At 50.2% G+C, this 25,800-nt stretch overlaps 1 protein-coding gene across 1 annotated transcript; it reads left to right on the forward strand.

The window, feature by feature from the left end:
* Positions 1-25,387, forward strand: LOC138423757 (liprin-alpha-1-like). The gene is made up of 18 exons (XM_069560048.1): positions 1-117; positions 1,213-1,317; positions 1,788-1,958; positions 2,518-2,533; positions 2,865-2,913; positions 3,625-3,727; positions 3,948-4,151; positions 6,066-6,212; positions 7,603-7,719; positions 8,530-8,611; positions 10,367-10,533; positions 12,763-12,986; positions 14,786-15,017; positions 16,897-16,926; positions 19,525-19,667; positions 20,518-20,690; positions 21,944-22,873; positions 23,145-25,387. The coding sequence occupies exons 1-17, from the start codon at positions 1-3 to the stop codon at positions 22,003-22,005; spliced, it is 2,142 nt and encodes a 713-aa protein (XP_069416149.1). The 3' UTR covers positions 22,006-22,873; positions 23,145-25,387.
* The last annotated feature ends 413 nt before the right edge of the window (positions 25,388-25,800 follow it).

Consider the following 25,800-nt stretch of genomic DNA (forward strand, 5'->3'; position numbering starts at 1 on the left):
ATGGGTCGCAGGAGGGCCCGCCTATGGGCGCTTTTCCAGTGCTGCATCCCCAAGGCAAAGGCCAAGACAAGGAAGAACTTGGCCTCGGCCCAAGTCCTAGAAGCAGAGCGGCCTGAGGTGAGAGCAGCCGGGGGCTGGGCCCGTCGGATTGGCCTTTACCCGGCAAAGCGTTGGAGTTGTGTTTCATTTTGTTAGCATGGTTGTGGGCCCTGCCGGCCAGGGCGTTTTGGCCTTCTGGGCAAGATGGACCCCAGCAGGTTGACCTTGTAAGTGGTTGTGCAGGGGCTGAGTGGAGGACGGGCGGGGGCCCCACAAGAAGGGAAACACTGTCTGGAGGAGTCACTGGGGTACGTGGATTGAGCTCTAGAGTCAGTCCTTGAAGCAGAAAGGCTAAGCCCCTTAACCTCTCCCATCTTACAAAGCACAGAACAGTGTGTCCAGTATCTTAATGACGGGTACCTGCTGCTTATGTGTATAACATACACCCTCATAGCTTCACATGTCTACTACATGCCTCTTAACAAGTGTTGGGCAGTGTTCTAGGTGCTGAATACTCAGTATGCAGTAGGGGATATGTAGCCCAGGATTTTTTTATTTGTGTAAAGAAAACTAGAAGAATGAAAGACTCCATGTGGTTCAGTTTGAGCAAGTTCACCACGTGGACGGCACCGCGTGCATGAAAATTGTGATAAAATGCATAAAACATGAATTTAACATTTTCTCCAGTTTATTGACTGACTGGGTGACTTCAATGGAGTCAGGCTAACAGATGGCCTTGGGGGTGCCATCAGCCTTTTTCCCAGAGGAACACTCCAAAGCCTGATGGCCTTGTAGATGTTACCTTTCTTCCTCACTCTTCCCAGCGGTTCTAGGTCACTTGTCTGTGTGTCGTTTAAGAATCTCTTTATCCACTTTGTTGTTAGGTTTATGTTTAGGGAAGTTTCTCCGACTTCCCTGGGTCTTGAGAAGGCAGGCTTGGATTCCGGGTTCTCCCCAGCCGCGTGCCTGCCAGGTCGAGGTGGAGGCTGAAGGCCGGTCTGAGTTGTGGTGGTCTGTGTGGTCTTGGGGTCAGTGGACCCCCTCTTCTCTGGAGGGGCAGGGAGACCCTTTGTGTGGAGCCTGGAGAGACTTGACAGGGTCAGTCTTCAGAGTCTCGCTCTCTTTTTAATTTGTGTTTGCATTTAGTTACTTACTCATTTCACTGTTTTCTAGGAGTTGGCAACATCTACGGAAGAGGAACTCAATGTATGCCGGGAACAGCTTTTTGCAAGAGAAGAAGAAATAGCTCTGCTGAACACAGAGCGGAATAACACCAGGGTCAGTAGGGGAATTCTCACGTGTTGACATTTGCCCCGCGGGGGCCACCGCTGGGCTCCGTGTTGCAGTCTTTAAACTCTGTCTGGTTTTCAAGTCATTTTTCACATCTTCCCACTGAGCAGACCAGGGTAGATCAGTTTGGAGTTCTCATACTTTGCTTCAAATTTATGATGAGAGCTACTATAATTTTAGTACATTTGAGGGGGGAGTTCTCTTAACTTACAATTTTGTCCATGCTACAGTTTGTGTGGGGTCTTAGTTCCCTGACCAGGGATTAAAACCCATGACCCCTGCAGAAGTGTGGAGTCTTAGCTACTGGGCCACTGGGGAAGTCCACTCTAACTTTAGACTGAACTGGCAGGATTCCGACTTGCCTTAGCATGTTTCCGCTGTAGCATGAGGCTGAGAGGGGTTATCGGCCGTGAATTCAAGCATGAGGTTGACGGTGCTCCTTTGGCCCTGCCCTGCAGCTGCTGGTGGAGCACCTGGAGTTCCTGGTTTCCCGGTATACACCATCCCTCCAGACGACGGTGGGCAAGTGGCAGGCGCAGTCCCCAGCCGGCATGACCAGCGAGCTGGAGGTGCTCAAGTCTCTGAAAATACTCTTTGAGCACCACAAGGCCCTGGACAAGAAGGTACCAGCCACCCGGCCATCCTGGATTTGTACACTTGCAGCCTTGTTAGGTGGATGATGCATGTATTTATGTAACTAGTTGACTTTTGAGCTTCTTGAATTCTTGTAAATACTTTTTTTCTGTAAGAAGTCAGAGTTTTATATGGTTAAAAAGTGCTGCCTGCATACATGCTCAGTCATGTCCCAGTCTTTGTGACCCTGCGGACTGTGGCCCACCATGCTCCTCTTTTCCTGGGACTTCCCAGGCAAGAATACTGGAGTGGGTGGCCATCATCTACTCCAGGGTATTGTCCTGACCCAAGAATTGAACCTGCCCTCTTGTACTGCCAGGTGGATTCTTTACCATTGGTCCACCTGGGAAGCCGCCAGTTAAAAAGTATTAGTTGGTATAAATGTCTCAGGATTTATTACATTCTGTATATCAATTTGCAATTAAAAACTAAGTCACAGAATTATTTTAGGATAACATTTTTTCCCCTCTCAAACTTAGAATTTAAAGCTGTTAATAAGCAGATTTTTTGATGTTAAGATCAATGAGATACATTAAATGTATTCTGTTATAGTAGCCGCGTGTGAGGGTGAGTATACAATGGCACCCCACTCCAGTACTCCTGCCTGGAAAATCCCATGGGTGGAGGGGCCTGGTAGGCTTCCATCCGTGGGGTCACGAAGAGTCGGACGCTGCTGAGCGACTTCACTTTCACTTTTCCCTTTCATGCACTGGAGAAGGAAATGGCAACCCACTCCAGTGTTCTTGCCTGGAGAATCCCAGGGACAGGGAAGCCTGGTGGGCTGCCATCTATGGGGTCCCACAGAGTCGGACATGACTGGAGCGACTTAGCAGCAGCAGCAGCAGCAGCAGCTTACACTAAGAAGTGCACTCACGTATATACACACATCAACACACGAGGAGCACTTGAAAGCTGTAGTTTGTTAGAAGAATTAGGTGCCACGCATAACAAGGTAAGTTGGATCATTCATCGTGTAATTTCAGTTAGTTCAGTTCAGTTCAGTTCAGTCACTCAGTCGTGTCCGCCTCTTTGTGACCCCATAAATCGCAGCACGCCAGGCCTCCCTGTGCATCACCATCTCCCGGAGTTCACTCAAACTCACGTCCGTCGAGTCGGTGATGCCATCCAGCCATCTCATCCTCGGTCGTCCCCTTCTCTTCCTGCCCCCAATCCCTCCCAGCATCAGTCTTTTCCAATAGTCAAGTCTTCTCATGAGGTGGCCAGAGTACTGGAGTTTCAGCTTTAGCATCATTCCTTCCATTCCTTCCAAAGAAATCCCAGGGCTGATCTTCAGAATGGACTGGTTGGATCTCCTTGCAGTCCAAGAGTTTGTCATTTGTATCCTTTCATTTTAAAAAAGTATGAAGGCTGTCGTGGTGGACATCAGATGTTCTTTATCTTTCTGGTTGAGGACCAGCCCACCTGGGTTATTTTAATGACTAGTAAACTAGACTTGTGGCTCAGAGCTGCAGGATCTCTTAAGCACCCCTTTGTCCAGGAGGAGACAAATTCTGACTCGAATCACCTGGTTCTATTCGGGATGGATAGCATCACCATGTATTTTCTTTTTATGCTGTATTTTCAGTTTTGAGTTGAGTTTTTCCAAATGGAGTTTTGCTGTCTTTACTTATTTCTTTATTCTGATGCAATTTTTTGGTTTTCGCTGATGATTCTTAAAGAGAAGAATAACCTGAAAAAGATACTAATGGACAGGGTGCTTGATGTAAACCACAAGCAAGAAAACATGCCAAGCGCCAATGGAAAGGCATGTCCTCGGTCTCACTCTCTGTCTGGTTCTCGTCTTACTATGCAGTCTGTGCAGGGCTGTTGAGACCTTTCACCAATGCACCATGTAGGTCTGAGTGGCCGTGAGGGTCGTGTGAGCCCAGAGCGCAGAAGGCAGTTTTGACTTCACCGATTTCCCGGAAGTGCTGCGTTCCCTCCCTCCCAAAACAAGGCTGTCTAAGGTTTCCTTTCCCCCTTAGAGAACCCGCGACGAAGACCTGGCTCAGGTGGTCGAGCTCAAGGAAATCATCAAGAAGAAGTCTCGGGAGCAGAGAGAGATGAAGGACCGCCTGGCAGCCCTCTCTGCCCACGTAACAGAGCTGGAGAAGGACCTGGACATGGCCAGGAAGGACCTCCTCAAGTCCAAGGAAGTGAAAGTGAAATTACAGCAGGACGTCCGTGACGTGAGTGACAGTGGACGTGTCTGTTGTCCTGAGGCGGAATGTGGGTCCCTTGTTCTCCCCGTGATCTCAGCCTTGGCATGGCTGCGTGAGCAAGAGCAGAGCACTGGCGAGACCGCCACTGGCTGCCTTCCCGCCTCTGCGTCGAGGTCTCTGGGGTAGAAGAGGCCTGGTCCAGGCGCCCCATTGGCAGTGGACCAACATGAGGGCAGTCCTAGCGCTGTGCTGCACCCTGGGTGTGGACTCCTCATTTCCACAAGTTCTAGGGGGCCTAGTGTGTTCCTTTTTTAAAAATTCATTCATCCACTCATTCATTTATTGGAGTATAGTGCTTACACTGCTGTGTCAATTTCTGCTGTACAGTAATGTGAACCAATCACATATATATATATATACACACACACACAAATATCCCTGTCTTTTAGATTTCCTACCCATTAACTTCACCACAGAGCACTGAGTAAGGTTCCCTGTGCTTTTCAGTAGGTCCTTACTCATTGTTGACTTGATGCATAGTATCAGTAGTGTATATATGTCAACCCCAGTCTCCCAGTTCATCCCCCTACCTGCCTGCTGAATATATTCCCGATGATGCTGAAATTTCCTTCTGATTCACTCAGATGAGTCTGAACATCTGTGGAGCCCTCTCTCCCGGAGAGATGGGAACATGCTGTGTGGGCTCTGCTGAGGCAGCTTGCCTGAACATCTTCTCTAGTTTTCTGAGGTTCCACTCCTTGAAAGGATGTGTGACAGTGATACCAGCGGTCAGACAAGTCGAGTGGCGTTTGCTCACCCTCAGATCCTCAGGCCCGTGCTGTGTAACCATGCAGAATCAGGATGTTTCTGGCGGTCGTGTCTGCGGGTGTCATGATTTATGAGAAGCTCCCTAACGGTCACTGTGAAAACAGAAGAGAGCTGGGGGCTCAGGCCTCCTCCTGTGAGCCTCGCCTCTCCTCTCTGCGCAGAGAGACAGTGCCCACCCTGCCCCACCCCTCCCCCGTGAGACCGTCTCAGAGTGCACCCCTCCAACATGTGGTACAGCAGGTGTACTTGTTTAGTAGCTCGGTGTGACTAATCTGTCTGAGAACTCAATACAGAAATATTTGCACATGTTTGTATAACGTGTTCACACTACTCTTTGGCAACAGGAGGAGATTAGGTGGCAGAGATTAATACACAGAGAATTCTGGAAAAAGCGTTTTTAAGACCTTTCACTTTTAATGTTAGGACAACATTGGTTACTTAGTGAGCACGGAGGGACCTGAAATGGATTTTGAGCCGGCGGACAGGAGTCGCATCGGCAGCAAGCTCTGCTCCTGGTTTGAGCGTTTCCTACATGCGGTGTAACTGCTTGAGAAGAACTAGGCTTGAGAAGGCTGCTCCAAGTTGTGTAACACTTTGACTTCTGTTTCTACTCATTAATATTCTTATTTAATTTTGAGGAAATTGCATGAGATTTTTCCAACTTTTACCTGAGGAATGAGCCTCAGAGCTCCCTGTAGGATCTGTTGAAGGTCCCTCCCTGTTCTGGGTCAAGCCCGCCTGTATGGTGTAGGAGACAGAGATCCTCATTTCATGCCAGATACCTTCCCTCCTGGAATTCTTGCAATGACAGAGTAGTTAAGTGTACTTTTTGTTTGCTGGTTGGGTTTATGATGTAGAAAAGAAGCTTGGTAAATCGAGTGGCCAGACAGACGTTAAGACAAATGGGTGCCATCGTGGCAAATGTGACATTTGAGGTAGGCGTGTTTTTGCTCACATCTCAGAAAACTGCCATGTCTAGGACTTTAATTTTGAGGACACTAATTATATCTTTGATTTGAAACTTAGGATTTAGTCTCGCTTTTTTACTCTTAAGTGTATCGGAGTATTCTATGATAATGACTTACCTTTTCTCCTCTGCAATGCCTGGTGTAGGCTATGGCCCAGAAGGAGGACATGGAGAAGAGAATCACTACACTTGAGAAACGCTACCTCGCTGCACAGCGCAAAGCCATCTCTGTGCACAACCTCCATGATAAACTTGAAAATGAAATCGCAAATAAGGATTCTATGCATCGACAGGTAATAGCTTTTCCTGAACTGTGTCTGACTTCTGTAGAAGTGAATACAGAGGAAGGAAGGTAAAGACCTTTTCATGTGACTCCCATGTTAGAAATCAAGTCCCAGTGTAAAGTTCTTATGACCCTAAAACACTGCGTTCAAAAGTGTGGATGTACATCATGATAAATCAGCTGTACTGAAAGGAAATACGTTTTTTAAAATTGAAGGTGACTGCAACTTCGAGGTTTGAATTATTTGGGATTTGGGTTGACCATTTTGTGGAATTCCACTCCTGACTCTTGTTTTACTTGACTTGAATCTGTTGGCTTGTTAGCATTTTTACTGAAAGAGCAGAGAGCAGCAGGGAACTTCACAGCAGCTGGCTGCCTGTTGGGAACTGGGGTCACTGTGACAACAGGCAGGGTTAGAGCTCCAGTCTGATTAGGGTTTGTACTTCCTGTGGTTTGGTGAGCTTTACTTGCTCCTGTTCCTGTGTGGCCTCACAGAATCAGGACTTAATCAGGAAAACCAAATCTGGCTTCTCCAAAACAAAGTGAGTCAGTCTGGTGTGTGACAAAGTGTATCATTGGCCCCACTACAAAAATAAAATACTAGAAAGCCATTGAAATGTATGATGTGGAATGCTAATTAAGAGCATTCCGATATACAAAATAATGGCTGTAAAAGGCAGATCAGAAAATACTACGTACCATATGCTGTTGTTTTCTGAGGGTTTTAAAGCACATCTTATTGTTTATGTATGTACATAGAGTAATACACACACAGAAAAAATAAGAAAGCTGCTTAGAAATAAATGCTAACCTCTCAGGAAACCCAGCGTATAGATCATTTCATTTTTTTTTGTTTTTCAAAAACGAATCTGTCTAAATGTTATACACTGCAAGTTTTCTGAGTAAGAAGATCTGTTAAAAGAATAATCATGCATTTACAAATATTAGTTGACTGGCATTTCCCCAGGCACACTCTGATCAGGTCTGTATTTCAGAGGAGATGAAAGCCATATTTTGGCTTACAAGCTGATGGCCGTCTGCGGTCAGTAGGGTTCCCTTCAAATGATGATTCAGGTGATGTTTTAAGAAGGGTCAGTACTGACCCTTAACTTGTCAATAGGAATGAATAAGCTTCTACAGAAACCTGATCTTCTTTAATATATAAGAACTTTTTTTTTTTAAGACTTCTTTGGAGACGTTTGGAAAAGCAAATACTCTGGCAGGAGGTGTTCTGTCCACTGAGACCAAGCCCAGGAACACTGAGAGAAAAATTACCCTGACGCGGCTTCCGAAACAGAACTAATCCTGTAGACTCATGCATTTAGGTTTTGTCTCAGCTTACTAACAATGGCAGAGGCTACACCACTTGGCCCGTTTTGATGTTCTGCTCTCCTTTGTAGAAGGAGGATAAAGACCGACAGCTGCAGGAGTGCCTGGAGCTGGCAGAGCAGAAGCTGCAGCAGATGCTGACAGAAGTGGTGGCTGAGCTGGCTCAGCCGGTGGCTGCGCTCTCCAAGGTGCTGCTCTTGGTCCCCGGGGGGCGGGCGCGGGGAGGGCCTGTTCCCTTGCTCTCCCACTGTGCCCCTCCCCGTGCTGCTCAGTCCACAAAGGAGCGCAGACGCGGGGGTCGTGCTGCCCGTCTGCGATGGGAGCGCTCCCTGAGTGTCAGACAGTCCCCGCTCCCATGTCATCCCTGTGTTAACTTCCCTGCAGTTTTGTCCTGTGCTCTGTGTGTCCCCAGGATGCTTCAGCTCCAAGTCACTGCTGCTCAGAGTTCAGTCAGCAACTCAAAGCCTAGCAGGATAAAGAACGAGAAAGATCCCATTCTCGTTAAGAGATGGCCAAAATAGCTCTGTCATGAACACAGTTTTAACTCTTTATTTATATATTGTTGAATAAGTCACAGCAGGGCACGGTGCAGACCCAGGGCCCCACTCCCAGCTTGCAGTCCCCAGGAGCCTGAGGGTGAGAGGCCACGTCCAGGAGACGTGGCGCTGCTGGGGATATGGTGCCCACAGCCAGCCAGCCACCCCATCCTTCTGGTGGGATAGGTGTTGCCTTGCACTGCTGGTGGGCACTGGCTGGGCATGGAGAGGTGGGCCGGGCCTGTGCTGGCCTGGCTGTTGGAGAGTTGCCTGGAGCTCAGGGAGCACCTGAGGGGCCGGCCAGTTTCCAGAGGAGGGTGGTATCCTGTGCTCGCAAACCCTCCCCGAGCAGGGTCACTAACAGCCGCCAGGGGGCGCCCTCCTGCCTGTGAGCTTCCCCTCAAGGGTTGGTTTCCTCTCTCCCCTGGCATCTTTGCTGTCTGTCCCAGGTCGGCCTTGCAGTCTGAACTTTTGTCTTCCGGAAGCTCTGCCACTAAGGAGGCGAAACTTTTGGAACTTACCTCCCAGCTTAGGAAGGAAGAACGTGTGCCCTCGTGTGTCCCGTGCTTGCCACTGCCTGCTGCCTGCGCTGGCTCGCCCCAGGCAGTCTGAGGAGGGGGCCTGGGGCCAGGGGAGCACCTCTCCTCTCACGAGCCTGTCACCAGCACCCTCTGTCACCCACGTGTCACACATGAAGCTGCGCTGGCTGCGTGAGCAGGCGTGCGGGTGTGCCCCCCGCGAGCCCGGGGCCAGTGGTCCACACAGAGCATGGCCCCCTTGCCGCCCCTGCGGTCACAGCCCGCGTACCATCAGGACAGGGTCGCTGCGAGCGGAGCTGACGCTGTTCTTGGCCGACAGGCGGGAGAGAGACCCAGCGGCATGGAGGAGAGGGGCCTGTGGGCCAGAGACGTGGCTGGGCGGGGCCGGCGCTGCCTTTCTCCGCTGCTCCTGTCTCTGCCGTCCAGTGTGCGTGTGTGGCCCTGTCTGCTGCTCCAGGGACCCAACCTCGGGAGCAGGGCCAGATGTGGTCTCTCGTAGGTGGTGGGCAGGGGCCAGGGGGTCCCCACGTTCAAGGAGGACGCTTGTTGCTCTGACCAGCCAGGCTGGGGAGCTGCTCAGCATACAGTTGGACCTTACGAGTGGCCCTCAAACCTAAGGGAGCCAGCCCGAGGCCCGTGAAACGGAAGGCATGGTGCCCAGGTGTGGAGGTGCTTGCCTCGGACGTGGCGCTGGAGTCCCACATGCCAAACTGCTGGTCCAGACGTGGGGTATGTGTGTAGGATGGCTGCTCCTAGGCAGGAGGAGAACCGTAGTTGCGCTGCAACAGAAGGCCCACCAGGAAAGGGCGATGGTGGAGGCTCGCATTAGAGAGCCCTGAGAGAGGTTTCCCGGAAAGGTTGGCCACACAGTGGTACTGACCATCCAGGAACTGGAGTGGGGATCCCAGGTCCAGCCTCAGGTGTCAGTACTGTCCCCACCATAGCTGTGTTCTTGGGCCTGGACTGCAGAGCCTCATATGTGGGCTCCAAGGGGCTGTGGTTCTGACTCCCATCATGAGACCTCGGTGAGGCTCCCTCTCTGCAGCAGAGAGGGCTCAGTGTCTCCTGATCAGGGGTGCACTTCCTTACTTTCAGAACTGCTGCTCAGAGCTGTTGAGATTGGGATTCTGTTTATGACTAAGCCAATTCAAAGTAAACTTTTGTTTTGCTTTAAAAAGATTTGAATGCTGATGCCTTATGCCTTCATGCTAGTCAATAAGCGTGACAGCATCCACAGGCAGTGTGTAAAGGAACAGACATAGATGTGTGCCCACAACCCTTCCAGAAAGCATCAGTGAAGCGGAATCACCAGTGGCCCCGATGTTACCAGCCTCTGTGCTAGAACATTCTTCTAGGTCCACCCTCACCCCTTCGTTTCTTTCTTAGAAGTTTATTTCTGGGGCTTTGCTGGCAGTCCAGTGGCTGGGAGCCTGCCTTGCAAGGTCAGGGACGCAGGTTCGATCCCTGGTTGGTGAGCTACGATTCCACATGCCACGCGGCAATCACATCAAAGGAATCGCGCATGATGCAGCTAAGGCCCGATGCAGCCAAATCAATAAGTTTAGTTCAGGATCTTTTATATAATGTGCTAGAAAAGATTGAAGCAAGTAAAAGCAAGCATTCTCATGTTCCAACTCCAGCCATCTCTCTTTTTATTTGCTTTGGAAAATGTCTGAGAACTTCTATCAGAGCAGCTCAGTGGGCAACAGTCTGGTGGAGGTTCAGGGAAAACCTGTCCCAGCTGCACCGGTGCCCTAAAGACGAGGCCCAGAACCTTCGCCGAGGTCGGCGCTTGGGCGACGCTTGTCTGAGAGAGACCCATGGTCACTACAAGTTCTGCGGCACATTTTTCCCCCACAAAACCCAAGATGACACCCATACCTCACTAGAGAGCTCTCTTCACCCTGACCTGTGGGCTGGCCCTGAGGTGGGGATAGTTTTGTCTCCGGTTTGAATTTTACATGTGAAACCTGCACCAGTTTCCTGAGTGACCACTGAACTGCAAAAGCTGAAAGCAAGTATAAAGCAGTTTCACTTACCCCAGGGACCTGGCCTCCTTGGATCTAGAAGATCAGTCGGGGAAGGAGGAGTTTTTCTGTGTACAAGTTAGTGTTAACAGTTGTCATCCCGCTTCGTGCCGACACTTCACTCTGGGCGGGAGGTCCTCCTTTCATCCCGAGGTGCTTTATGCTTTCAGACAGGAGAGTAGCCATCCCGCAGTCCACGAAACGTCTGTTAAGAATTGACTCTAAAGCACTGTATGTATCTTTTTCAGAATTCTCTGCTATGGGAAGTTGAAAATGCAAAAAAGCATTTAGAAGAAATGCAAAACGACAAGGTCCTTAAATCTCTAAATCCTTTAGAAATGTGTTACGAGCTGAACTGAGCTGGGTTCATTGTCACAGTTACTGCAGATGCTTAGCGGAAGTGGAGTTACATTTTCCTTATGGCTAGTCCACTGCAGTAATGTGTATAGCATTTCTGGTTTTGAACATTGAATGTGATTTGCATTATAGGCAGATTTAGAGTGTGTGGCCGTTGTGTGTGGTTCAGAATTCTAAGTAGTCCTTTCTGGGTTCACCCGAAAGCTGAGACAAAGCATGAGCCTTTCACGTGGAAAGTGCTGTCCATCAGAAAGATAATAGGAGCCACACACACAATCTAAAATTTCCTAAAAATGAGCGGGCTGCTTTACATGCTTTTTTCACTGCGAGTCTTGAAATCTGTGTGATTTCCACATCGAGCTTTGCACCGGCCTGCGTCACATCCTCAGGGTGCTGCACAAGGCGAGTGACTGCCATGGCTGACAGCACAGAGCTGCCAGTTTGAGTCGAGTGACTCGGAAACTTGGCCGTTTGACCTGTTTTACCCCGTGAGGAAGTGAAGTGGGGTGTAGAGGAATGAATGTGAGGAATGCCCAGGAATGCATGTGAGGTCCATGGAAACAGTCTAAAGCAATGAGAGGAGCGAGGGCAATAGAGTGAGTCCTGTCCCCCACCACCCGAACCCCGAGCCCAAGTCCAGCTTCTCTCCATAGGCTTCGTTGTCGTCAATGGCTTGCCATGTTTCCTCCAGAAGCTTTTCTACACCTGAGATGTAACTTCTTATTCATTATGGTTTAGAAGGGTTAGTATTGTTCTGAGTGTTTCTATTTGCTATGGAACACCTAGAGTACAATTTCTCAGAATGAAAATGTTCAAAAATGTGCTATTTTAAGGCGAGAGAGTGGAGAGGATGTGCTGATCGGGCTGATGAGGGTGAACCCATAGGCAGCTAGTTCACTGGAGCGGAGCAGGAATGATGGCAGGTGGTCCTGGAGCCAGGAAAAGGGGTGGCCCAGCCCTGGGGAGGGGTCGTGACGAAGACAGAAAGTGAAGGTACTGGCCGCGGGGGACAGGGAGCCGGCAAGCCAGCAGCTCGAGGCTGCCCCTCCATTGCTTTGAGGTCATGTCTGGGAAAACAAGGCAGGACCTGGGTGAGAGTGGGGCAGAGGGGAGATTTGCGGAGAGAAGGGTGTGAGGTGTGAGAGCGGGAGGGCGGCACGGGGCCCAGCAGGCACTCTTGCATGCGTCTCAGATGACAGAGGCGCCCTTGCGGTGTGAGGGGCCATCCCCAGAACAGCCCGAGGGCCTGTGCCCTGAGAGGAGAGCCACGGGAGGCTGGCCCTCCCATCCACTGGCTGCCCCTGCTCACTCCTGTCTGTGCGTGTTCAGACCAGCCTGGAAAACGGAGGGCTGGGAACCCGCGAGGACGGCACTCCTCGGCGAACTAGTACCAGTGATGACCGGTGGGGTGGACCCAGCGGCTGCGGAGCTGAAGGGTTTTATTTTCTAATTTTCCTTCACCCTGGCTGATGGAAGCAAGGATATATTTTGTAATTTTCGGTTTTTGTCTCTGACTCCATCAGGGCACCCTTGTGAATAACCTCATAGGATTGCCTTCCGTCCACGTGAGACCTGAATGTCACCAGGCCATCTAGGAACTGGATTCTCCTCCTGCCCGTTTCTTCAGTACTGCTCGCTTAAGAGATGGCAGTGTCTCATAAGCAGGGCCCATTTGTCCAAAGTCAGGGCTTCCATGTAAAATTGTGTTCAGTTCCTGATAGACTTGAGGTGCCCAGAATGTTGCTGACGAGACGTGGTCCTCTCGTGCCCAGGTGCAGCCCCTGAAAGATCAGGACCGGGAGCGCGAGCAGCAAGCCAGCGTGCTGGCCAACGTTGGCCAGCTGTTCGAGACTGACAAGGGCGTGTCAGACGGCGAGGGTGACCGGGTCACCCTCTTCAGCATGCCCGCTCTGCTGTCGCCCCGCGGTGAGGCCGATGCCAAGACTCCGGCCAGGAAGATTCAGAAGCAGCTGGACAGGATCAACGAAGAAAGCTGGTGGGTGCGCCTGAGCCCAGCTCCCCGGAGGCTCGGCTTCTCTGAGCAGCTGTCTCCTGCTTAGAGAAGTCTGAGTGTTCCATAGTGAGAAAACTGACTTCAGGTCTGCTTCGAGAATTTTCAGTTCTGAGATTGCCCTTGATTATAGAGCTCAGTCAGCCAGGGCATTCTGTCCACAGTGTGGTGTCAGCACTCTGTTGGGGGGGCGTTGTGGGGTGTCACCCCCTCAGCTCTGGGCCCCAAGGTGGGTGAGGTGCCGAAGCAGTATCCCCTGTGGCCTGTGCACCCTCCAGCACTGAGGGTTCGCCCTCGTGTGTCCCTCGGAGCCTTCTACCTTCTGGTGAAAAGCCACCTGGAACAGAAAAGCTGGGGTTCTGGGCTTGGCAAATTCCCACTCAGATCTGCATTTTCCTTTTTAACTTAATACACTGTGAAGATTGGCTTGTTGTAAGACAGTGACCCAAGGACATGTGTTTGAGTTTTTCTCATCTCATCAGTATATTTAAAATGTTTTCTTTAGACCCAGTCTTGGCAGTTAGAACAGTTTACAAAACAGGATAGAACCCAAAGGCCCGCCTCGTGGTGAGCAGGGGACCCTGGGTCTGGGTGCAGCCGGGTGGCTGGGGCCCCGAGGCCTGCCTGGTGCCACACCCACACAGCTGTGCCTCCTGTCCCGAGTCCACGTTCAGAGTGGCCGCAGGCCGGTGACCCTGCACAGGACCTGGCAGAGCTGCTGCTCAGATTGTTCTCATCCCGTCACCCCTGGCAAGGTGCCCGTTCCTGCCAGTTGAGTGCGGGGGCTCAGGGAAATGGCAGGTGTGAATGGCACAACCAGCAAACGCAGATGGTGCCGCCTGTACTTTTGACACTGAGACAGACTGCTTTGTGGGCCGTGTTTGAGCACAGACAAGCTCAGAAAGATTGTCTTTCCTCATCCCTGTAGGAAATTTGGAACACTTCTGTATTAATATTTTTATTTTTAGAGCAAGTTGTCAGGTAAAAATGATTTTTCCTTATGCAACAAGTTGACTTGATGTAAATGGTAAATTCTGTCCATCAACTTGTCAACAGTGAAAAACTTTCAAGATGTATAAGTAGAAGTGAAACTGGAGAGTTTACTACCTGTAAGGATCTTGTATTTTAATTTGAAAATCATTTTATTTGCATAATCATGCATTGAATCTGTATATAAAATCATCCATGACACATTAGGGGAGAAGAGCAGTAACTGTGAATTCTAGGTCAATGCAGCACATTGACCTGAATCCAGAAACTCACACAAAGCTGGTGGAGAACTTCATCAAGTGATGCGTTTGCACATACACAAGCTGAAAACAGAATGAAAAGTGCAACTCAGCACTTCATCTGGTCTGGAGACGTGTGTAGAAACTCCAGCTTGCTCGTGAATGGCTGTTTTGGTTATACGGAGTTCCGGATTCCCAGTGGAAAAGCTCTGAGGCACTCACGTGCATCTCTGCCCTGAGAGCAGGGAAGGTAAAGGTGGTCAGCTTCAGGTATCTCCTCACAGGGAGAGTCACCACCCAGGCCCCATCAGAATGTTAGAGTAAATAAGTCAAATGAAACGTGAATGATGAGGGGCCACTTTGTAAGACTCAATGATAAGTGATTCTAAGTTTGAGAATATTCCAAAGAGGGAAAGCTGAACCTTTTTGCTGAGATGTTAATTGAGTAACTCTTCCTGGAATTTGCTAATCGTGACACAGAATGCAAGCCCACATTTGCTGTCCAGACCTGTTCCTCTGCTGACAAAGGCAGGTGATGATTTTATTCTGTTTTAGGTTCATCCACAGAGACAAGGAGAACACGGATCAGCGGGCAGAGGGGATTGAGAGCAGGGTGGGCAGTGGGAGCTTCAGCAACCTTCGGCGCTTTAATTCCTCGAGCTCCCTCAACCTGGATCCCGCCTCCTCGCATGCCGGCTCCTTCCCGCCCAGCAGAGGGCGCTCCATGCCCGAAAGGAGGCAGCAAAGCCCTGAGCCAGAAGAAGACAAGCTGGGCTTCATGACTCTGGTATGTGTCTGCCTCCTCTCTGCCGCGTCCCTCCTGGAGCACACTGGTTTTCTTTTGTTTGTTTGTTTTTTCTCTTTTTACCCAGAAGAAAATCAGGTACATTTGCTCGCTCAGAGGTCTAAGATTTTTAAAACTGCCTAGTCTTGAATCGGGCTTCCCTAGTGCCTCAGACGGTAAAGCGTCTGTGTGCAATGCAGGAGACCCGGGTTCGATCCCTGGGTTGGGAAGATCCCCTGGAGAAGGAAATGGCAGCCCACTCCAGTATTCTTGCCTGGAAAATCCCATGGACCGCGAAGCCTGGTAGGCCACTGTCCATGGGGCCGCAAAGAGTCGGACACGGTCTAGCTTCCTCACTCTTCCGAGTCTGAAAACGGGATGACGACCTAGGGCTTTTGGTGAGAGAGTGTGCGGCTATAAAGCACATGTTCCAGCTTTCTTCCATGTTTAGCTTAGGTTTTGCGAGTGCATTGCTGTTTACCCCATGAACTCATGTTTACAACACTCTGCTTTGTAACTGCACTTGTATTTTCACTTTTTTTTGGTTACCACCCGTTTCATGTTAGCTGCATTGTTAGTCGGCATATAATTAAATTAACTGTGAATCATTTAGCGGCATGCGAAGTGGTAACTAGTCCATTTTGTGGTCTTTGGAGACACTTTTTATAATTTGCTTCGTTGGCTAATTAGTTGATATTTAAAATTCTGTGACGATTTCTCTGTAGTTTCACGATTGATTTCTTTCCAAGTATTTGTAGAAGAGCAGTTCTGTATATTTTGTCCTGCTGTTGTAGTTCTCTGACGGTGTGTCTGGTTTCCTCATTGGTTTTGATTTCCTGGCTCATCCTGTTGTCTGCTCAGTGGTTGTCAATCCAGACCCCAGCTTCCCACCACTGCCCCGCCTCGCCCCCGAGGCTGCAGCTGACCCATCCGTCTCCCCTTCCCCGTCCTCCCACCTGCTCTGGTCATGGCAGTGCTGTGGTCCACAGCAGGCGTCCCCTTAGTCGGGTTTGTGCTTTGTCTTCATGTCTCATCAAATGGTGTTTTCCCCCATAGCAGTAAGTTTGAATTAGCATAGCACTATGCAGTTACAAGCGTAATGCAGATGGATCCTAAACTGCATATCATGTGTCATTCATAAAAGAGATTATCCTTACCTAAAGAAATGATCTTCTTCAGTGTAGAATTAATGGACTTTTGACACAATATCCTTTCTGTGTTGGTGCTTGTTTTTAAGACTATAAATCTCATCACCTTTTGCACAGTTAATGTCTCTGCTAGACTCTTTAAAAAGCATCTTCTATGGTTAATAAAATGTAAAGACTGCACCTGCTATTATGCTAGCTTTCTTTCTTACATATTTTCACAGGGAACCTGCTTTAATACATTTATTTTGAGAACTTTTAAATCAAATTCTAGGTAAGAATTTTGTGTTAATGTCCAATAGATGGTTCGATTTGTTCAGTGTTCAAATAGGTATTATGGTAACTTCCTCATCAGTTAAATTACTATTTTAAAGTATAACATGTTTTCTATGAAGAGAAACTAACTTATAGAGAAGTTTGGCTGAGAATAGACAACTGTTAAGGGCCTTTATTGTACAGAATGCTGTGCTTTAATAGATCATGATGTTGTAATAGAATTGTATCTTCCTGAGTAATAATTTATAGTGTTTCTCTAGTAAATCTTGAATAGCTTATTTAATTTCTGTGGTCCTAAGAAATGTTTTGTTTCCAGTTACATGTTCTCTAAATGTTCATCTCAGTTATATGTTTGCCATCATTTTTGGTATACTGTGTTTGTCTGTACTGATTCTTGAATTTTTAGCTTCAAAGTCACAAGAAATCTGGTTTCTCTTCATTTCTTTGCATGCATCTATCAGCCTAGTGATTTAAGGAAGCATTGTCGAAAGGTAAACTATTTAGTAGTTTAGCATGCCTCTGTTTCTCTGTGAAGTATTAGAGAGTCCTTCTCATTTTACATGAATGAACACTGTGTGGTTATGTACTGGTGAATAATTGACATTTTAATGGAAGTAATGAAACTCACCCACCACTGGGTGCTGATGGTTCTGTTGGAAATAGGTCATTTGTTGGGGCAATTGTAACAGTTTGCCAGTCTCCCAATTGTTTGCCTTCTAATCATCTCATGCTTATTTATAATAGACACAGTATTATTTACTATTTTAAAATTTTTCTTTACTTATTTTTTTGGCCATGGTGCACAGCTTATGGGATCTTAATTCCCCAACCAGGGATCAGACCAGTGTCCTGGCAGTGAAAGTGCCAAGTCCTAATGTCTTGACCACCGTGGAATTTCCGCTTAGAGTTTTTTTTTAAACAAATGACTGAATCAGAGCCATAGAAGTTAGATTTGGGGGAAGCCAATTTAATGACGGTGGGTAGCAGTGTGCAGGAGACTCTGTGTGCCAGGCACCGTGTCGAGTGCTTTCCGAGTCTGTCATCTAATCCCGCAGACGCCAGGTGAGGTCCAGGCTGCTGTTATCCCCATTCAGCAGACAGGGACACTGAGGCTTAGAGAGGTGGCTCCCACACCCAGCAGTGTGGTTCGGACTGGTCAGATCAGAGCCTGTGGTGCCATCCAGCCCGCTTTGCTCCAGAGGTTCTCGTGTCCATCACGGCATCCCTGATGGAGGGAGCATCAGGAGGGAGCTCGCTGCTTCTCCCCTTTGGTCACTTGGTTGAGCCCCTGTTGTTGGAGTCCAGTGCCCCGAGGGCTGGCCTTCCTTGTCCCTCTCCCACTCCCAGCCCGCTGATCGAGCACTCCTGGGGCCTTCCTGCAGGACTCGGGCAGCCGTGCTCCAGTTCAGGCAGCTCAGTGCCCGGGAGCCCTTCTGCTGGGCACAGCAGAGCAGCGCCATCACCCTGGGGTTGGTGCCCTGGGTGTGCCGCTCGCCCGCTCTGTGGCCCGCTTTGCCCTCCTGGTAAGTGAGGACACGGCACTGCCCATCCTAGTCATGTGGGCACCAGTGGGGCGGCTCCCATCCTGGGGGAGGGTGGCCAGGCTGTGGACCCAGAGCCTTCCTTGGGAGGAGGCCCGGGGGAAGGGGCTGGCCGTGGCCCCTGACTCTGAGGCGGGTGTTTGTCTCCACTGAGTCCACAGTCACCCCGGGTGTGTCCCTTCCCTGCTCTGTTCTGTGTTGTTTTCTGATTTTTATAAGTGCTTATTTTCACTTGAATTTGAGGTTGATCCCCGTTCAGTTCCATGAGGATAATTTCTAGCCTTTGTAGCCTTCTGTTGTCTGAGGTTTCTTGGTAGAGGTCAGGGAAGGGTGCCCAGTTTATCCAGCTGCTGTTAAATGAGTTCAGCTGTATTTTGCACTAAGTCACTTTGTTGTCACCAAGCTCCTGTGCGGCTGCACGGGACCAGTGTTCTTTACAGAATCCCATTAAAAAAGGACTGGTTAGTTGGTTAAAACAACACACTCATTGTTTATAAAAATACTTGCCATGCATGTTTCCTCAAACCTCCCCTGCTTAACCACACACCCAAATGTATAAGTGAGACCTGTCTGGACCCTGAGGGGTTCATCTGTTCCCCACACTGTTGCCACCAGTGTCTTTCCTATCTTCAGACCCAGGACTAGCGGAAGAGCTGGGAGTCCAGGCGAGATCATCTTTTTCTTTTCTTTAGTTTATTTTTTAATGGAAGGAAAATTGCTTTACAGAATTTTGTTCTTTTCTGTCAAACCTCAACATGAACCATCCATAGGTACACGTACATCCCTTCCCTTTCGAACCTCCCTCCCATGTCCCTCCCCATCCCACCCCTCTAGGTTGATACAAGATTATTTCTTAGTGAAGACCTAGGAGAGCTTTATGTAAACCCCAGGGAGCAAATGACACTCAGACTGGGTGTAAGCACTTCAGTGTGTAGCCCCCGGTCTGTGTATTACTGAGAAATACAAGCCAGACACATGGTGTTCGCATGGAGGGCTTAGGTACCTTTTCTGTGTTTGACTTGTTGTCATGGGTTCAGTAACCTGCGTCATCACTACAAATGATCTTGGGTGGTGGTACAAGCTGTTTCCTTTTCTCCTTCAGATAGAAAGGTCTGGACGGCTTTGCTGAGAGGTTTCTTACTCTTGCTAGTGGTGCCTCCGAGCAGCATCTGACGATGAGCACAGTCCTTTCATCAGGGCAGTTCATGCCATGCAGGGTTCTCGGTGCTGGCGTGGCTCTGCTGTCCTGCCTGGCAGGACCATCTGGTTGCTGGATTTCAGGGAGTGCAGAGCCCGGCTGCAGGGAGGCTCCCGTCCGGGGTCTCTGCACTCAGTGGGGTGCTCTCGCTGCTCCACGGCCTGGCTTCTCTTGGACAAACAGTCCTTTAAGATGGCATTAAGTTGGAACAAGGCTTTTTTTTGTATTTGGCGGATAGCATAGCTAATATATTTTCAAGTAAGTTTCTGGTTATAATGTAAAGCCTGTGTGATAGCCTTTTTCGACACAGTCTATTGTTAGCCAATTTTACACTTACCTCACTCCCTCAGCTGCCAGCTATACAGGAAGAGGTAGAAGATGACACCATCAAATGTGAAACCTCGACCTCCGCCTCGCTGCGGTCCTTTCGGCTGGACTGGCTCACGGGCTCACTGCGCACAGCCAGCGATGAGGACATCAGGGACGCCCACAAGTAAGGGGCCTGCTCGCCTCATCGTCAGTTTCAGGAGCCCTGTGCCTCTTGTCTTGAAAGAGTTGCAAGGATGGTTGTAAAGGAATCCCACTGGATTCGGTGCCTATGTTTAGTGGTGAACTTCAGGTGCTGGGGTAGAAGAGCTCAGTGACCTCAGTGATTTTAGAAAACATCTGTCTCTACGTGTCGACTCCTGTGGGAGGTCTCTTCCTGCTCTTGCTAGAGGTCTGCCAGGCCTGGGGCACGTTCCTGATGGTTACGGGTCCATGCCTCTCGGCTTTGCTCTTGAGGGTCCCTCCCTTTTCCTCAGGGGCCTCCTCTCAGGACATGTCTGTCCCCTCCTGTGACTGACACTGTTCTCATTCAGACCCCCACCTGCTGAGCTCCCGTCGTGAGCCAGGCAGCACTCGATAGAGGGTACATGCGGTCACCTGACCAGCAGCCCTGCACAGTGAACGTAGCTCTCCTGCCACGGCCGAGGACGGTCACCCTGCAGGAGGCGGGGGGAACTGCCCAGAACTGGGGAGCTCGCCTTCTCTGGGAGCGTCATCACCTGCCGAGCAGTGACCCTGAGGGAGGGTCGGGGCGCCCTCTGCACCAGCTCGTCTGGAGTGAAGACCTCCCTCCTTGGGGGAGGGCTCCAGTCAGAGAATCTCAGCTTCCTGGGCCATTGGTTGTGGCCGGAAGCCTGCATCGCTCGTGTGGAGTGTGGGTGGTGAAGGAGACTCCACTGTCTGCTGCGAGGTTGAGGCGTGGGTGTTGCTGGGTGGCTGGTTCTATCAGTAGGTCTTATGGAGGGGTGTGTGTTTGCACAAGGGTGCCAGTTAAAGGGCATTTTCTCTCCCCGAAGCGCGACAGGCTCTCAGGACGGTCCCGGGGGCAACCCCAGCAACAGCAACAGCAGCCAGGACTCGCTGCAGAAAGCCCCGAAGAAGAAGGGCATCAAGTCCTCCATCGGTCGTTGGTTTGGCAAGAAGGAAAAGGGCCGGCCTGGACACACTAGCAAGGAGGCGTTAGGACCAGGTGGGTGCTTCACCATTCAGAGGGAGGAGGGTCTGCGTGTATGTCCCTTCTGTGTCTCCCCCGCTGTCCCCATGAGGCTCCTGTCACTCACCCTAGGTGTCCTTCTGGGAGGAGTGGAGGAGGCGTCTGTCTTCTCTAGGGTCCCAGATGATCAGATCAGTTGATGAGTGGATGGGTGGACAGGTGGATGAACAGATGGCTGGCTGGATGGGTGGGTGAACGGAGCATGGAATGAGTAAAGCAGATGCTTATACTCCGATGAGAAACATATTCTACGAAATGGGTTGAGTAGGAGCCGGGCAATAACTGTTTCCTCCAGAACAGTGACAAGTGTTTGGAAACGGCCTAAGTGCTCATCAGAGAGGAGTGAGGTACAATCTGTGGGCACCCCACAAGGAACAGCATCCCCTCCTTCCTGCCACTTTCCCCATTCCCAGGAGCTCATGAGGGGTTCTGCCCATGCCCCCCGCCCAGCCCACAGCCATGCAGGTCATCCTAGGGTCTCCTCATCACACAGTGTTATCATCAGGGCCCCGTCTCACTCAGCTTCATCGCCTTAAGGACAGGGTATGTTCCTGCCTCTTCAGCCAGACATTTGTTGAGTGTCTTCTTTTTGCTGGGTGTGGGACTTACAGGGTGAGTAAAACAGATGTGGTCTGGAGCACAGTGAAGGGAGAAGAGAGAAAAAGGAGCAGATTATTCAGTGCTATCCCTCTTATTAGTGAATACAACACTGAGCTGGATGGTGCATTGTATGCCAGATGCTGTGTGTGCCCCTTACCAAGCAGTTGCTGCCACCTTCAGATTTGCAGGGGAGGAGACAGTGATGGTCACGCGGCGAGGCAGTGGTGAGGGCAGGTTCACATCCACGCAGTGGGACCATGCACTTTGCCGAGCCCCAGCCACCTCTCTGGTGGATGCCGCAGGAATGAGATGGTTCTATGGCATCACTGATTCGATGGACATGAGTTTGAGCAAACTCCAGGAGACAGTGACTTACAGCAAAGCCTGGAGTGCTGCAGTCCACGGAGCGGCAAAGAGCTGGACACAACTGAGTGACTGAACTAAAACCTGCGTGTGTGCTAAACTGCTTCAGTCGTGTCTGACTCTTTGTGACCCCAGGGACTGTAGCCCAGGAGCTCCTCTGTCCGTGGGATTCTCCAGGCAAGAATACTAGAGTGGGTTGCCATGCCCTTCTCCAAGGCATCTTCTCAACCCAGGATCGAACCCACATCTCTGGTTATCTCTTGCAGTGGCAGGCAGGATGTTTACCGCTAGCGCCACCTGGAAAGCCCCAGGGAACGCTGACAACTAGGAAATGCAGAAAATAAGGGGGCTGCTCCTAAGTTAAACTGGAAGAGCAGCAAGCACAGGTTGAAAAGTGGAAAACACACGAAGAGCGACAACAGTGCCAACAGAAACAAGCTGGGATGTGTTCACTCACAAAGAAAATATCTGTGCCATTCGGAGGAGGAGCCCGCCAGCCCTTGGAGGGACAGTTGGAACCGGAACAAAAACCGAGGCCATGGTCAGCAGTGCCCACCCACACGGCCCGAGTGGCGTGGTGTCACTCACCGGCTTCCTGTGTCCCCAGAGCTGCTGGGGGTGACATCTGAGTGCTGAGGCCAGGCAACGTCCCCAAGTGAGCTAAGGCATCCCTGCTCTCCTTCCAGTGCTGCTGTGGGGCTCTCTGTGGGCGGCCACCCTCATCGCCTGCTCTGCCACCTGCTGGGGCCCGGCTGTCCCCCTGGGATCCTTTCAGCCCTTGAGCTTGGGTGTTCCCAGCCCTCTGCCACGCCGGACTGGGACGCAACTCAGGACTTGGGCTTGAGATATCAAGGAGACTGTGAATCTGGAAGGACACAGCCCTGGGGCCCTGGAGTGAGCATGTGAGAAGAGCAGGAGAGCAAAGCCCCCTCGAGGAGGCAGCAGAGCTGGGGAACGTGCCCACACCCACCGCTGCCTCCGGCACAAGTGCCTCTTCTTTGCCTCTCCTTGGCCTGAAACAGACCCCAGCTGCTGCTGCTCGGCAGGTGATTCCTAAAGATGCACATCCTGCAAGAGCTATTGTCCTGCTGCTCTGGGGCTGCCTAAGTGTGCTCAGGAGCGTCAGACAAGTGGGGCTGCCACGCCTGATACTGGGGGAGGGCCTGATGCTGGACTAGGGCCTGATGCTGGGGGAGGTTCTGATGCTGGATGAGGGCCTGATGCTGGGGGAGAGCATGATGCTGGACTAGGGTCTGATGGTGGGGGAGGGCCTGATGCTGGACTAGGGTCTGATGCTGGACTAAGGCCTGATGCTGAACTAGGGCCTGATGCTGGGGGAGGGCCTGATGCTGGGGGAGGGCCTGATGCTGGAGGAGGGCCCTGATGCTGGGGGAGGGCATGATGCTGGGGGAGGTTCTGGTGCTGGATGAGGGCCTGATGCTGGATGAGGGCCTGATGCTGGACTAGGGTCTGATGGTGGGGGAGGGCCTGATGGCTGTGGGAGGGCCTGATGCTGGGGGAGGGCTTAGTGCTGGGGGAGGGCCTTATGCTGGGGGAGGGCCTGTTGCTGGGGAGGGCCTGATGCAGGAGGAGGGCCTTATGCTGGGGGAGGCCCTGATGCTGGGGGCAGAACATCTGATGCTGGACTAGGGCATGGTGCTGGGGGAGGTCCTGATGCTGGACTAAGGCCTGATGCTGGAGGAGGGCCTCATGCTGGGGGAGGGCCCTGATGCTGGGGTGGGAACATCTGATGCTGGACTAGGGTCTGATGCTGGGGGAGGTCCTGATGCTCGACTAAGGCCTGATGCTGGGGGTTAAATGTCTGATGCTGGTGGGAAGGTCTGATGGTGGTGGGCAGCCTGCTCCCAGATGTACACAGAGTTGTGATTATAAATCTCTATGAGAAATCTTTGTTTCATACTTCCTGACCACCTTGCTATGTTCTTTTTTTCTGAAGCATAATTGCTGTGCAATATCGGTTTGATTTCTGCCGGACAGCAACATGAATTAGCCATAGGTGTACGTGTGTCCCCTCCCTCTTGAATCTCCCTCCCACCTCACCCTGCTACATTCTTGTTTCTATGGATATATGAATAATAAAGACTGTTGACTAAAATAACATGAAAAGCTCCCACACACAAGTGTGCACACGTACACTCCCTAGTGCATCTTTCGGGTCCACGTCAGGGTTGCCCTCGGCCTCCCCACCCTGGGATCCACGGTGAGCCTCGACACCTGCACTTTGTTCCCACCCTCGGCCTGCTGCCCACGCCTCAGCAGCAGAGGGGCCCTGTCCCCGCAGGTGCTGAAGTGATGGAGTCCCTTGTCTCCGGAGCCAAGGACATGAATACCAGGTCGGTCGTCCTTTGAGGACACCTATACTTCCACCTTCTAGCCTTGCCATTGTATCCATCTGTTTCTCTTAACAGAATGTCCGTGTGATGACACGGGCTCCCATTACCAGCTCTGGTCTGTTCTCATTGAGAGTACAGCTTACCCTCGGCACTCTTTATTGGCAGTGGGAAATTTTGCTTCAGTACTTTATTGAAAGAAAGCAATAAATAATACTGTGATAAGAAATAGTTCAAAAGTAGACTGTACATACTTTGTCACATATTCAGGAAGTTCACAAAACATTAATAGAAAATCAGAATGTTAACAATGAATTGTACAAGGAAAGGCAGAACACACATGTAAAGAGACGTGTCGTCTGTGTCTGCTGAGAGATCAGCTGCATAATAAGGCACCATGATCTGAACGCATCTCTTGCTGGCTGCTTTATGTGCTGCTGAAAAAGTAAGTTACATTTGCTACTTATACTATCCAAAATGGCTATGTCATCAAAATCTAAAAATGTATGCCTAGGTCCATTCTTTAAACAGGTTTGCAAACAGATGTAAAAAGATGATTTACATCAGAAAAATAAGGCCTTTGTCAGAGCTGCACTGTGCTGTCTGTCTGTCGGGGATGTGGCGCCCTCACTGTCCAGCTCGATGGCTCCTCCGCGGGTGCAGGGCATCGCGATTGGTCCTCGAAGAGTCTCAGCGGAGAGGAGGGATCTGGGTCCACAGAGACTGGGTTACAGGAGAGATTTTCATAGTCGTCTTCTAGTTATCCTTTCAGCCCAAATTTCATTAGAAGCTCACATTTAACACCCAGTGCTTTTAAATCGCTTCACGCTGCAGACAAAAAGCATTTCTTCCCAGAAACAAGGTACAGTTTAGGTCAGTCGTTAAAATACAACAATTGGTTGAAATTAAGTTCGCTCATTTCAGAGTGATTGTTGGAGAGCTTGGTTACATTCTGGAAGGATAATGCTCACCGTGTCGTCATGAATTTACAATCGCAGTAAAACCCCTTCTCTCATGGTTTAACATTTAAAAATTAAACAAGAATAATGACAATAAATGCATCATTTGCAAAAGCCCTGTATTTGTTCATAGGATTTATACAGACAAGTATTACAGTACAACCATTTGAAAGACTAAAATCAGGTATCAGAACATGAACTGATCTGAAAGGATATTCATAGCCTGGATATACAAGAAAAAGGAAGTATATAAATGAAGTCATAAGTTTACATAAATATAAGGAACATTTTTTTTCCCCTCTGGTTCATGAATTTTTCGCTAATTAAAAACTCTGTAATAAAATATCTTATGGTCCATATAACAAGTATCGACAGATTAAAGATTGCATCAAGTTCAAAATGTAGCCTTTGTCGTATTCTGGACGCTGTATAATCACCTACAGAAGTAGTGCGGGTAAACTGGAAACAAACACATAGACGAGTCAGTCCTGGGACGGCAGCTGGTGCCCGAGCCCCTCCTCTCCAGACACCCCGCCCCACCCCATTCTGGGCTTCAGCTGCTTTGAGAATTCAGAGAAACGTGAAGGGCCAAGCAGATCAAGGAGAGAACTCTGTGGCTGGCTTTATTCTGACATATAGCTAAAAGCTGCTGGTAAAAAAACTTAAAACCCAATCCAGCTTTCTAGCTGAGACGTGAACAGGACAGAGCAGACAGCCTCCTGCTCTCAGAGTGGCTCGAGCAGGGCTGGGCTCCCGGGCTGGACCCACCAGAGGACCGCCCAGAGCAGCCCCTGCAAGGGAGGGTGGCACCTC

The sequence above is a fragment of the Ovis canadensis genome, chromosome 18 (genome assembly GCF_042477335.2).
Source record: "Ovis canadensis isolate MfBH-ARS-UI-01 breed Bighorn chromosome 18, ARS-UI_OviCan_v2, whole genome shotgun sequence".
NCBI classification, from domain to species: domain Eukaryota; kingdom Metazoa; phylum Chordata; class Mammalia; order Artiodactyla; family Bovidae; genus Ovis; species Ovis canadensis.

Coding starts and splice junctions, on each gene's coding strand:
- LOC138423757 (XM_069560048.1), top strand. CDS start 1: ATGGGTCGCAGGAGGGCCCGCCTATGGGCGCTTTTCCAGTGCTGCATC. Junction 4,152..6,065: donor TACAGCAGGACGTCCGTGAC/GTGAGTGACAGT, acceptor TGCCTGGTGTAG/GCTATGGCCCAGAAGGAGGA. Junction 6,213..7,602: donor AGGATTCTATGCATCGACAG/GTAATAGCTTTT, acceptor TCTCCTTTGTAG/AAGGAGGATAAAGACCGACA.